Source organism: Callithrix jacchus, chromosome 15 (genome assembly GCF_049354715.1).
Source record: "Callithrix jacchus isolate 240 chromosome 15, calJac240_pri, whole genome shotgun sequence".
NCBI classification, from domain to species: domain Eukaryota; kingdom Metazoa; phylum Chordata; class Mammalia; order Primates; family Cebidae; genus Callithrix; species Callithrix jacchus.
Genome location: NC_133516.1, coordinates 91,879,961 through 91,893,780, shown reverse-complemented (window position 1 = coordinate 91,893,780; position 13,820 = coordinate 91,879,961). Strand labels below are relative to the sequence as shown.

At 40.3% G+C, this 13,820-nt stretch overlaps 1 protein-coding gene across 11 annotated transcripts in view; it reads right to left on the bottom strand.

The window, feature by feature from the left end:
• TFG (trafficking from ER to golgi regulator) overlaps window positions 1-13,553 on the bottom strand; it is a 35,627-nt gene extending 22,074 nt beyond the window's left edge. For 4 of the 11 annotated variants that reach the window (XM_008982565.6, XM_008982567.6, XM_078352232.1 and 1 more), the window contains exons 1-3: window positions 13,468-13,553; window positions 8,568-8,794; window positions 2,194-2,277 (exon numbers count right to left, since the gene is read on the bottom strand). In XM_008982565.6, the coding sequence (XP_008980813.1) occupies window positions 2,194-2,277; window positions 8,568-8,751 (268 nt within the window). In that variant the 5' untranslated portion in view covers window positions 8,752-8,794; window positions 13,468-13,553. Of the gene's footprint in view, window positions 1-2,193; window positions 2,278-8,567; window positions 8,795-13,130; window positions 13,405-13,467 lie in introns of those variants that run through there. The other 7 variants (XM_008982568.5, XM_002758860.7, XM_008982566.6 and 4 more) reach the window with 2 other exon arrangements.
• Between the last annotated feature and the right edge of the window lie 267 nt (window positions 13,554-13,820).

Genomic DNA, 13,820 nt, shown 5'->3' with positions numbered 1-13,820 from the left:
ACCCATCTTCAGTGTTGTGGGCACTATCCAATCAGCCCCCAGTGCAACTCTGACAAAACAGACAGAAGAAGATGGGATAAGTTTGCTTGCTGCATCTTTGGCTCTTTCTTCTTCCTATGCCAGGTGCTTGCTTCCACTCCTCCTGGCCTTGGACATCAGACTCCAGGACAAGAGACTCCAGGTTTTTTGGCCTTTAGACTCTAGGACTTGTACCAGCAGCTTCCCAGGGAACTCTCAGGCCTTTGGCAACAGACTAAGACTGCACTATCAGCTTCCCTAGCTTTCAGGCTTTTGGATGTGGACTATCAGCCTCAGTTTCTCTCATTCCCCAGCTTACAGATGGCCTATCATGGGACTTTGCCTTGTAATTACCTTGCAATTCTCCCTAAAAAACTCCCATATCTCTTATTGGCTCCATTCCTCTGGAGAACCCTAATACACATAATAATTTATCTTCATTAGTGCGAATATAATTTTAAGACTTTAATAAATCATTTCAAGTACATAAGATTAACTTACTAAACACCCATCTTTGTTAAACCTTAAGATTTCCCCCCACAACCCCACCCCGAGATGGAGTCTTGCTCTGTCGCCCAGGCTGGAGTGCAGTGGCCTAATCTCAGCCCTCTGCCTCCTAGGTTCATCGATTCACCTGCCTCACCCTCCCGAGTAGCTGAGATTACAGGCACATGCCACTATGCCCAGCTGAGAGAGAGAGAGAGAGAGAGAGAGAGAGAGAGAGAGAGAGAATGTGTGTGTGTGTGTGTGTGTGTGTGTGTGTGTGTGTGTGTGTATTTTCGGTATAGACGGGGTTTCACCATCTTCAGTGTTGTGGTCTTCAGCCAGGCTGGTCTTGAACTCCTGACCTCATGATCTGCCAACCTCAGCCTCCCAAAGTGCTGGGATTACACGCATGAGCCACCACACCTAGCCAAACCTTAATTTTTTTTTCATCTTTGCTCCTAACCACTAAGGAATGAAAAATAGCATTGATGTAATTAACTCTCCCAGGGTACCTTTCCTCAAAACCCATTCCCCTGCTTGATTTTAAATAGTTTTATGTTTCATCCAAAACAATCTTGCCATGTTTGATTTATCCCACTATCTTTTGTTGTATATAATTGGTATTTTAGTTATTTACCTTTTATATGAGACATACAGAAGTTATTCTATGTAATAAAAGCCTCCATATAAGGTAAAAGAATTCCCTTTCATTAGCAGTCTGCTGACTTTTTGACATAATTGAAATGTCAATGCTTTTTATCTAAAGAGATGATTCAGTTTTTCTCCTTTAATCTGTTACATGAAAATGGTATTTGATTTTCTAATTTAAAGCAATCTTAGACTCCTTGGGTGAGCAACCTTGACAATGGTGTGTTTTGATATTCACTGCCAAGTTTGATTTATAAATATTACTTAGTATTTTGTATCTCTGTTCATAACTGACACTCATCTGCATTTTCCTTCGTTGGTTTTCATGTTAAGCCTGTTCCTAAGTGACACTGGTCTGCATTTTCCTTGGCTGGTTTTCATGTTAAGGTTGGCTAAATACTATCTAAAGCAAGGTCCCCAACGCCGGGCTGGTCTGTGGCCTGTTAGGAACCCAAACAGGTCACACAGTAGGAGGTAAGTGGTGGGCTCTGCCTTCTGTCAGTTCAGCAGTGGCATTAAATTAATATAGGAGTGTGAACCCTATTGTGAACTGCACATGTGAGGTGGAACAGTTTCATCCCAAAACCTTCTCTGCCCTCATCCATAGAAGAACTGTCTTCCGTGAAACCAGTTTCTTGCGCAAAATGATTGGGGACTACTGGTCTAACATAACAGATTTACATGTTAAGCCCTGAGAATAAGTAACAACATACTGTAATGTGAAGGAAGATAATTACAATTCCAAAATTCTAATACAGCCAAATTAAAACTGTAATACTGTAATAGGGATACCTAAGTTATATCTGATTTAAAAAAATATAATGTACTTAACACACTGTTCTTACTGAATTAAACTTCCATCATTTTCTTAAAACATACAGTCATAAGCTTCAAGTAATCTAAAACAACTACCTAAATGCAAATAAATGTAATAATATTTGAACAAGTTATTGCTTAAATGAGTCTTTAAAAGAAAAAAAGCCAAACATCTTTCATAAAAATACAATGAATAGTAAATTTATTAGAAAGTTTACTACTCACCAAATAATGTCAGTTTCAGTATCCTACTACACTGAATTGCAAAGGAAAGGTCAGAACTATCAAAAATTGTTATAAGATCTCCATCTGGAATTAAAAAAAAAAGTTTCAGATTTGTATAAGCAGTAAACCAGGACACATATAAAATTAAAAAGCCAAAATGTAGACTGTAGAACATAGTTGGACTCTCCCATGAAAACCTTAAACTTTAAAGGTTCATCTAGCGAAAATGCATTTGTTCAAAAATACACTATATCAATTTTGCTTATTACTCTTACAACAAGGTATTTACAGATATCCACATGAAAAAAATGTAGCTAAGGTTAATGCATTAAGTGCCTTAATTTTAACTAGTCACTAGGAAGAGATTCATAGATAGCAGTATCATAAATTGTTGGTTCAGACTGAAATCTTTTCATTCCAAAAAGTTTAAATATTTTACCAAAAGTTAAAGAAATAAAAAAAGATTCCCAACGTTCTAGTCTTAACCCTAGATACAGTAAAACACTACTGTTGCAGAACTGCAGACTGGATAGGCAGTAAGTCCTTTCAGGTCACTGACCATTTTGATATTAAGATGAAAACCACCAACTCCCCCCAGAAAAATATTTATAAATACAAAACTGCTTATTTCAGACTATGAAATCCCTCAGATCTCAGGGATAAAGAATACCATAATTAGCATACCAATTACATGTGTCAAAAGCTTTCAAAGGGCTAAAGGAAAAACATGTTCTCTAAAGAAGGCAAGAAAAGAGAAAAGCAGCCAGAGACTGTTCATCAGGGACCTCTTCAGGGTATCTTCACAAACAACTGGGTGGGAAGGATTTCTGTCCTGGGGAGGCCACAAGAGTACTTCAGGGATGCTCTGCTGCACCATTTTAACACTAATTGGGCGGAATTATTTTGGACAAAGACAACAAAACTGAGAATTTTATAACTGTTTTAGCTCCTTATAACCAGACCCACTTTCCGTAACATACCTGTTTAACATTCAACCTTCATAAACACATTTTTAAAAGAAAATAAAGTATGTATGTAAAAGAGGAAAACTTATATATAACTTTTTTTCTTTTCTGAATCCTATAACAGAAACAAAGTATCTCTGATGGTGCGAACTTTACCTAAGCCATCCCTCCACTATAGTGTCTAACAGAATCTAAGGAACACAAATCTAAACAATCAAAAACTTTTTGGCTGGGAGCGGGTAGTTCACGCCTGTAATTCTAGTACTTTGGGAGGGTGAGGCAGGTGGATCACCTGAGGTCAGCAGTTCAAGACCAAGCAACTCTGGTTGCTTGTCAACATGAAGAAACCGTGTCTTACTAAAAATGCAAAAATTACCCAAGTGTTGGTGGCATGTACCTATAATTCCAGCTACTTGGGAAGCTGAGGCAGGAGAATTGATTGAACCGGGAGGCGGAGTTTGCAGTGACCAAGATCACGTCACTACACTCCAGCCTGAGCAACAGAGCAAGACTGTCTCAAAAAAAAAACAAAAACAAAAACCTTTAAAAACACCACAAAATACAAAGTTACAACTAAATGTGAAAAACAAATTGCAACGAGGACACCTCCAGCTAAGGGTCCACGAACTGTGACCAAAAGACAAAATCCCTCAGTCATTATAGGTCTGTGAATGAAGAATGGTTTTTACGTTGTAAAAAAAAAGAAGATGAGACAGAGGCCTTACGTGACCCACAAAGCTACAATATTCATTATCTCTGATCCATTAAAGAAAAAGTTTGCTGACCTTTACCCTAAACAAAAACAAGGTAGTTAAGAGAAAGCCCATCAATGACGTCAGTTTGAGGTAAGAGGAAAGCATCTTCAAATGAAAAAAACGGCAGTTAAAGGCCAGGTGCAGTGGCTCATGCCTGTTATCTCAACACTTTGGCAGGCCAAGGCAGGAGGATCACTTGAGCCCAGGAGTTCAAGACCAGCCTGGGCAACACAATGAGACCCCCATTTTGACAAGAAGCAGCAGCCAAGTGCAGTGGCATGTGCCTGTACTCTCAGCTACACAGGAGGCTGAGTTGCAAGGACTGCTTGAGCCCAGGAGTTCAAGGCTTCAATGAGCCATGATCATGCCATTCCACTCTAGGCTGGGAGACAGAGCAAGACCCTGTTATCAAGTAAAAAAAAAAAAAAGTTTTTTTAAAGACAAGGAAGTACTAGCCAGAGAAATTATGCAAGAGAAAAAAATAAAGGGTATCCAAATTGGAAAGGAAGAAGTCAAATTGTCTCTGTTGTAGATGACATAATCATATACACAAAAATCTAACTCTACCAAAACCCTTAGAACCAGAAAACAAATTCAATAGAGTGGCAGGATACAAAATAAATACAAAAAAAAAGTAGTGTTTCTATACACATACAACAAAATGCAATCCCATTTACCATAGCTACAAAATTTTTTTTTTAATATCTAGGAATAATTTTAACCAAGAAGGTGAAAAACCTCAAAACCCTGGTGAAAGAAACTGAAGAGCATACATATGTTATGATATCCCATGCTTATAGATTAGAAGATCTAACACTGTTAAAACGACAAAACTACTCAAAGCAACTTACAGATTCGATGCAATCCCTATCAAAATACCAATAAAATTCTTCACAGAAATTTGAAAACAAATCCTAACACTCGTATAGAACTACAAACAACCTCAGACAGTCAAAGCAATACTGAGCAAAGAACAAAGCTGAAGGTATCACACTTCCTGACCTCAAAATACACTACGAAGCTATAGTAAGCATGGACTGGCATAAAAACAGACCCACAGACCAAGAGAACACACAGATCAACAGAACACATAGAACAATAAAACAGAATAGACAGAGAACCTGGAAATTAATCCTTGTTATCTATGGCCAACTGACTTTTGACAAAAGCACCGAGAACAGTTAGGAAAAAGATAACCTCTTTAATAGGTCAGGAAAAGATTTCATGAATAAGACCTCAAAAGCATAGTCAATATAAGCAAAAATAAACAAATGTGATTACATCAAACTGGAAAATTTTTCTGCATACCAAAGGAAACAATCAACAGAGTGAAAAGAGAACTTAACAGAATGGAAGGAAATACAAGCACTCATCTGGCAGAGTATTAACATTCAGAATACACAAGGAACTCAAACATCTCAACAGCTAGAAAACAAATAATCCAATTTAAAAATCAGCAAATAATCTGAACAGACATTTCTCAAAGATGACATAGAAATGGCCAATAAATATATATCAGAAAAAGCTCAACATCACAAATCATCAGGGAAATGCACACATAACAGGAAAATAAAGACCACAATGAAGTTCACCCCAGTTAGGATGGTTATCATCAAAAAGACAAATAACAAATGTTGGAAAGAATGCAGAAAAAAGGGAACTCTTATACACTGTTGGTAGGAACGTAAACAGTACAGCCACTATGGAGAACAGCATGAAGGTTCCTCAAAAAACTATGAATAGAACTAACACATGATTCAGCAATGCCACTACTGGGTATTTAACTAAAGGAAAGGAAACCAGTATACTGAAGAGACATCTGCACTCACATATTTACTGCAGCACTAGTCACAACAGCCAAGATATGGAATCAACCTAAGTGTCTAACAACAGATGGAATGATAAAGAAAATACGGTATATATACACAATGGAATACAATTCAGCCATAAAAACGAATGAAGTCCTGTCATTCACAGCAACATGGATGGAACTAGAAGACATTAAGTTAAAAAGATACCACATGCTCTCTCTCTCTCATTTGTGGAAGCTAAAAAAAGTTGATCTCATACAAGTGAAAAGCAGAACAGAGGACAGTAGAGGCTGTGAAGAGTAGGGGAAAACAGAGGGAGAGATTTATTAAAAGACACAAAATTACAACTAGATAGGAGTAAGTTCCAGTGTTCTACAGAACTATAGAATGACTACAGTTAACAATAACATATTATATAATTTCAAATAGCTAGGAGAATACAGAATGTTTCTAATTCAATGACATAAATATTTGAGACAATTGATAAGCTGATTACCCTGATCTAATCCCATATGTATTGAAACATTACTGTGTACCCCATAAATATATACAACTATTATTTGTCAATTAAAACAAAATTTAACAGGAAAAAAAAAGCACTCTCAGGACTTTGTTTAAAAAAAAAAAAAAGTTAAAAATCTGAATTGTAGTCTAGGCATGGTGGCTTATGCCTTTGGGAGGCCGGGTTGGGAGTATTGCTTGGGGACGGGAGTTTGAATTTACAGTGAGGTATAATCATGCCACTGCCCTCTAACCTAGGCAACAGCATCAGACCCTGTCTAAAAAAAAAAAAAAGTTGATCAAATTAAGGCACACATTTCAACGTCACAGAGGTGAAAGTTAATGTATTATAAGTGGAAGAAAACAGGAAAAAAATTGCTCTCCTTTACTGTTTCACATGGGCAACTCTCAAAATTTTGTTTTGGGTGCTTAGAATACACATTATAAAAAGAAAGAATTATACCTATAGCTAGATGGCCAATTTATCACCAGTGATTCACTCTTCTCTTCCACAGCATAAGTTGTGCACAGCGGCTGCTCAGCCAGGGACTACACTTCCCAACCAATTTGCCTCTTAGAGTCACGTAACTGGGTACTGACCAACGTGATAAGGGCAGAAATGACATACAACACCATCAGGCCTAGTGAGTAAAACCTCCCATATGATTCTTCATACTCTGTCTTCACTCATCTGCCTGCCAATGTCAATGCCTACGGTGAGCTTATGAACAATGTGTTTAAGGTAACAGCTTCTTTCAGCCTGGATATCTGAAAGATGTCTTGACTGTTAAACCACTCAGATTCTAAGATTTCTAATTCTATCTGCTGGCATTACTTTAAGCCAACACTAACACAGACATTATATGTATTGTATCATTATGTGATAAGAAAATCAGATTAAGTAGTGCCAGAGATGTTAAGAGGTAAAAGTATTTAACAAGGATGGTGTGGATAGCAGTGCTAAATAGTGAGGTCAAGATGAAATACACTGCAAGTAAGTTCAATATAAAATCACACATTGGGGTCTGTTGGCAGGAAATAGGGGAGGGACTGCAGAGGGGTAGGAAGGTTGGCAAGGGATAACATGGGGAGAAATACCAGATACAGGTGACCGGGGAATGGAGGCAGCAAAGCACACTGCCATGTACCTACCTATGCAACAATCCTGCATGTTTTACACATGTACCCGAGAACCTAAAGTGCAATAAAACGTGTGTGTGTGTGTGTGTGTGTATATATATGTATTATATATGTTTATATTTTTTATATACACACACACACAGACACACACACACACCCCATTGGTAACCACCTAAAAAGAAAATTTCAGCAGAGATGTTAACAGAGAAGGCAGGTTAAAGAATAGGAAATGGCCGGGCGCGGTGGCTCAAGTCTGTAATCCCAGCACTTTGGGAGGCCGAGGCAGGCGGATCACAAGGTCAAGAGATCGAGACCATCCATGTCAACATGATGAAACCCCACCTCTACTAAGGATACAAAAAATTAGCTGGGCATGGTGGCACGTGCCTATAATCCCAGCTACTCAGGAGGCTGAGGCAGGAGAATTGCCTGAACCCGGGAGGCGGAGGTTGTGGTGAGCCGAGATCGCGCCATTGCACTCCAGCCTGGGTAACAAGAGCGAAACTCCGTCTCAAAAAAAAAAAAAAAAAAGAATAGGAAACATAGTCTAATACTATAATCCGTGTTTGCTAAAACATTTTTCATGCAAAACCTATTTCCATAAAAAGAGTTTTATCGACAAATGAGTCTGGGAACACTGTACACTACAAATTTTTGAAAACTTACATAAGAACATTACATATTCTGAAAATTCCTACAATAAAGAAACACTTTTGTCTTTGTTTAAACCAGCTTTCCCACACTTAGTTGACCATGAAATCCTTTTTCATTCAATACATACTACAACCTTTCTTTCACTGGAAAATCAGAATAGAAAAGAAAAATTTTAAGCTAAAAGAAACCAGAATTATATGGACAAAAGGAGAAAATGATGCTTGTGAAAATGTTATAACACTTAAAATTCCCTTCTAATAAACCACTTAGCTATTTTCAAATGATCAAAAAAAAGAGTCCAATAAAAATGTGCAGAACAACACATACAATACTTAAGACTTTAAAGTCAGACATTGTAGTTCATTCCTGTAATCCCAGCACTTTGGGAGGCGGAGGCAGAGGCAGGAGGACTGCTTGAGCCCAGGAGTTCAAGGTGACACTTATCTGATCACACCACTGTACTCCAGCCTGGGCAACAGAGAGGCTCTGTCTCTTTATAAATAAATAAATGAACAAACGTTTACAAATAGCTTTAAAAACACTCTTACCTTCATCTTTATACTTTATTGTTACTTCGTCATTACTCAGAAGTTTTCCTCTGAAAACTCGTTGCATCATTAGCACTAACTCATCATAAGTAATATCTTCATTATGAATAGGAATTCGCCGAATATCCTCCCCAAGTTGAGCTTTGATGATTAGCTTCCCACTCAGATCCAACTGTCCATTCATGGTAGACTCCAGGATGTTCTATATATAGAACTCTAGAGAAAGGCTGATAAAAGTGGTTTTGATAATTAAACAACAAAACATTTCTTAAAAGTTGAGAGTTACTACTAGATGCTAAGAAACTCTGGCCTCCAGAAGATTCATTATCCCCATGTTACTGTATTTGTGTTAAAATGGCCTGGAGGCAACATTATTTTACTGTAGAGATAATAAAATAAGCTTTTATTTTATGTCTACTATTATTTTATCTATGTTTAACTGTTTATCTGACATTACGACTTAGATTTTTCTTTACATCAAAATAAATTCCTAGTCTTCCCCACCTATGCCTCTCCTATAGGCTTCCCAATCTCACTTCCTCTGAGTTGTGTAAGACAAAAAAAATCTTGGTTGATCTTTTTCTCAAACCTTACATCCAAACTACCAACAAAATATGGTTGCCACTACCTTTAAAATAACTCTGGAGTCCAACCACTTCAGCACCTTCACTGCTATCAACTTGATTCAAGCCACTATTATTGCTTACCTTAATGACTGGAAGACTCCTAACCAGTTCGCCTGCTTTTTACCTTTGCCCACTTTTAATCTAGTCTCAGCACACCAGAGTTAAGCCAGTTAAATAAAACCTAGTATCATTCTGTTCAAAACCTTCCAATGCATTCCCATATCAAAAACCAAGACCTATAAGGGCCCCCAGCCCCTGGCCAAGTATTTAACTTCATTTCCTACCTCTCTTCTTCACTCACCGTCACACCCACACTTCAAGTTTTCCCCTTGTCTTGAACCTTTCTGGTAGCCCTCATATGATTCAGATTACTTATTAAATGTTAATTTTTGAGAGGTCTTTCCTAACCATCCAATTTAAAATGGCTCCCCCATCATTATCTTATCCTGCTTTTCTTCGAAGCACTTAACATCACCAGACATTAAAATTTTGTAACTTTTTATTGTCTTTTCCACTTGATGGTACGAAGTTTTTCATACTCCCAGAGCCTACAAGAGTGCCTAGCAGACCGGAAGTCATTCAACAGCTGTTAAATAAAGGGAAAAATAAATACTGGCTTCAAAACGCTATTATCCTACAACAATAAAAGCTAACTCTATTTGAGTTAACTCAAATAGAGCCTCAAGTTTTTCTGAGAAAGACCTCATGAGGATGTTCTTTCCTCTCTATGTGGAGGAACTGGAGGAGAGAGGACAAATTAGTAATACCTACCTGAACTTTTAAAGACCATCCACTACTGTGCTGCTTACTCCATAACTTTCCCACCTGGGTGGGTGTGATCTGGACCGCATTCTTTATTAAATAAGACAGTATCAAACAATTAGCCGCTAAATACTAACTTGTTATAGAATTTTCCCTTAGGTTTTATTTTAATCTTTAATTTTATTCAGTATGACTATCCTGTAATGACTGCGTATTTTTATTTTTATTTTTTTTTGAGATGCAGTCTCACTCTGTCACCCAGATTGGACTGCAGTGGTGTAATATGGGCTAGCTGGAACCTCTGCCTCCTGGGAAATGATTCCCATGCCTCAGCCTCCTGCGTGGCTGGGACTACAGGGATGCACCACCATGCCTGGCTAATTTTTGTATTTTTTAGTAGAGATGGGGTTTCACCATGTTGGTTAGGCTGCTCTCCAACTCTTGACCTCAAGTGATCCACCCACCTCAGCCTCCCAAAGTGCTGGGATTATAGGCGTTAGCCACCAAATCAGGCCATGACTGTGGAATTTTAAATTCAAAATAATGTTGAAGGTCTCTAGCAAGTTAAATGGTTGCTAAATAATAACAGAGGATATACTTATGATCAAATAATGGGTTAATATTTCTTCTTCTCAAGGCCAAGATGTTCCTGAATGTTATCTATAATCGCTGAACATTTTCTAGGCATCAACTCCTTCCTCCTCCTGCTCCAAGAAAAAGATCTCTTGAGACTTTTTAAAGTGTTCTACAACATTCTAGTTTCAGCTTCCCACCTCGCTAATAAGCAGCTTTCTGTTTCCTCTTCCTAAGACTGTTGTTTCATTAACACCACACTTCTCTGCAATTATTCTTTATTCTTTTGGGGTATGTGAAAGCACTCACCTGCTCCTCCAACACATCAACCCTTCAAGTACTTGAAAAAAGTTTTCATGAATCCAATTTCATAAGTATTATACATTAATGCCCTACTATTCTTCATATAAATACCCTAGGTCATTTCATCTAACTAGTCCTTAAATGAATTATCTTTAGAACCCCTCCACCATGCTCTGAACAGATAGATATTAATAAATCTTTACTGAAATGGGTCATTAAAACCAAATATAACACTCTAAAGTCAATGCAGAATAGAGTGGACTGCATTCCACTCTAGGGATGCCATGCTTATCTTAATGCAAAATTAAAATACAATTAGCTTTTCATCTGCCAGTTCTCACAATGGACTTCTCATGAAAACAGTGATTAACAGAAATCTTCATACAACCAACTTTTTGCCTTCTGCAACGCCTTCTGAGTTCAGGAAATACTTACTGAATACCTACTATGTGCCAAGCTCTAAAGTATAATTACTAAACCAATATGGTAAATATTCCATCTTGTTTGCTCTGGCAGCCTAAGAGTAACAAAGACCTTTCAATAAATCCACGTATTTGTTACCTTCTCCTTCCTACAAGATGTGTAAACCAGCAATAATGTAAAAGGAACCAGTGCTTAGCTTCAGTGAGCTGGTACTATCTTTTCCCAGCAGTGCCTAGAAAACTGCCTATAGTATTTAAAGAATTTTTGTGCCCTGCCCAGAAGATGAGGAATAATAAAGTTGTGATAAACAGAGCAGGAGAAGAAAGCTGTAATATAGGTCAGTTTTGCGTCATACCTTCACACTGTACCTTCTTTACGTAGCTAGAAGTGACCTCCATCAGACACATTTCTAATTAAGAAAAAAATCCCAGCTTCGAATATAATTAATAATATGTCCTTCTGCTGCGGGAGGGAGATTGGTGCCCAATTTCAATGGATTTAACATTTGAGTCGTGTATACTTTGTCATGTTTGCCTGCAAATTTACTTTGTGTGTTTCCCATTGATTGTAAACTCCTTGTGGCCAGGAACCAATGCTTCTTTTCTAACGCTGTCGCTGGCTAGTGCAGTCACCTCCCCAGGGTAAACACAAAAGTGTGCAACAAAAGTTTCCCTTCAGGGGGAAATCCCATCCCAACATTTCTTTATATACAGAATTCTGATACTCGTTTTCACTTCCAGAGTAGAAACTGCTATTAACAATTAGTTCCTAGAACTGCCAGTAAGAGCCCTACAACAAGCTTTTCTCCCATCTTGACCTTGCCCCTCCAGCTATTAAGTCCAGAAACGACTCGGCCTCTAACTTGTATAACATAACCCTCCAACGGGAACACTTTTCTCAGCACTGGGAATAATCTGACATGCCCAAGGTCATATAAAAAGCCTGCCTCCTGAACCAGGATCTAGGTTCAGTGGCCACGCTTCTGCTCTACTAAGTCTAAGGGTAAGACCCTGCTTAATTTCAGAGGCTGTGGCTTAGGCACCTCCTGAGGGGAGCAGTTTCCTTCAACAAACAGTAAGCCAAGTCAACCAGTAATTATTCCGAAGAATGTAAGAGGCCTCAAACCCTGCCTCAGAGGCAGTATACCAAGACGGTAAAGATCGCCACTACTAGCTATGTGGTCTTAAGCTCTCGAAGGCTCCCTTTTATCACATTCGAAACGGAAATCACAATAACTGAATGCGGAGGGACCCCTGCGATGAGTAAATGAGATAGTGCATCTAAAATACTTACTATAGTGTCCAGTAAAGCAAACTCTTAAAGTTAGGTATAATCATCACTATAAACCCAGGCTGGGCCTTCAGCTGGCGCTTAATTAAGCGCCGACTTAGCCAAGGAACCATGCTCCTATTCAGTGACCCCAATCAACTTATTCCCATAGGCACCACTCCACACCCTTCTCACCCTTCCGACTTCCCTCGGGGACTGCGCGCCTGCCGCCCCAGACCTCCCAAAGCCCCCCTCCTCTCAATCCAAACCCCTGGAGCCAGGCAGACCTGCACCAAGGCATTAGCTGGAGCACTTGCCTACAGGAGCCCTCAGGGTGGGCCTCCCTGCAGGCGCGGCCAGGGGCTGCCTCTCTCCCCTCCCCCTCCTCCTCCTCGACCTCCTCGACCTCCCTTCCCCTCCCCCCATGCAAGGCCCCGCCCGTCCTCTTTCCGGCCTCCTCCTCCCTCGGGCCCCCTCCTCCCAGTCCCTCTCCAGCGCGCCTCCGACCCCAGCCGCCAGGCGGTTCGAACGGGGGCCTCCCAGTGCCTCCTAGTCTCCTGGCCTCTTCGGAGACAGCGGCCGCAACCCCAGTTTCTAGCGGCCGTACCAGCTTGTGGAGGCCGCGGCCGCAACCCCAGTTTCTAGCGGTCGTACCAGCTTGCGGAGGCCGCGACCGCCGTCTCTCCGCCGGTCTCCAATGACTGGGCCGACGCGAGGCCACAGGGCTGGGGCGTCGCGGGGAGGCGGTGGTCACGGCCCGCTCGGTTGCCCTCCGCGACTGCCGCACCTCGCTCCCAGGCTCGCACGGGCACCGGCCAATCACACTGACCCAACAAGCCTAGCAAGAACTCCGGCTCTGTACGTGGCAGGTGGGGAAGAAGAGAGGCGGGAGCAAGAAAAAAAAAAAATGTCTTTTCGCCCCGCCTCACTGCGCGCGGACCTACCAAGGACGCATGCGCGACGGCGTGACGCGCAGGGCCGGCTGGGACCCGGCTGCCTTGTCCGGCCGGGGAGTCCCCGCCTTCACACTGGATGACTGGGTATAGGAAGCGGTGATCTAAACCGATGCACGCATGCGCAGGTCGTGACCAGGCACTTCCGGTTTTCTTAAAAGCGTGTATTTCCGTCTCTCGCCAGTGGGCGGGGCGTAGTGCGCTGTTCTAGACTCTTTAAGAGCCGGTTGCCGGTAGGCATGTGTTCAAATTTAAGTGGTTTTTGTCGTTGTAGTTGTTGACCATTGTAGTAACAGCTAAAAAAAAAAAAGAACCGTTTTCTTCTACAAATCCATTCATTCGTT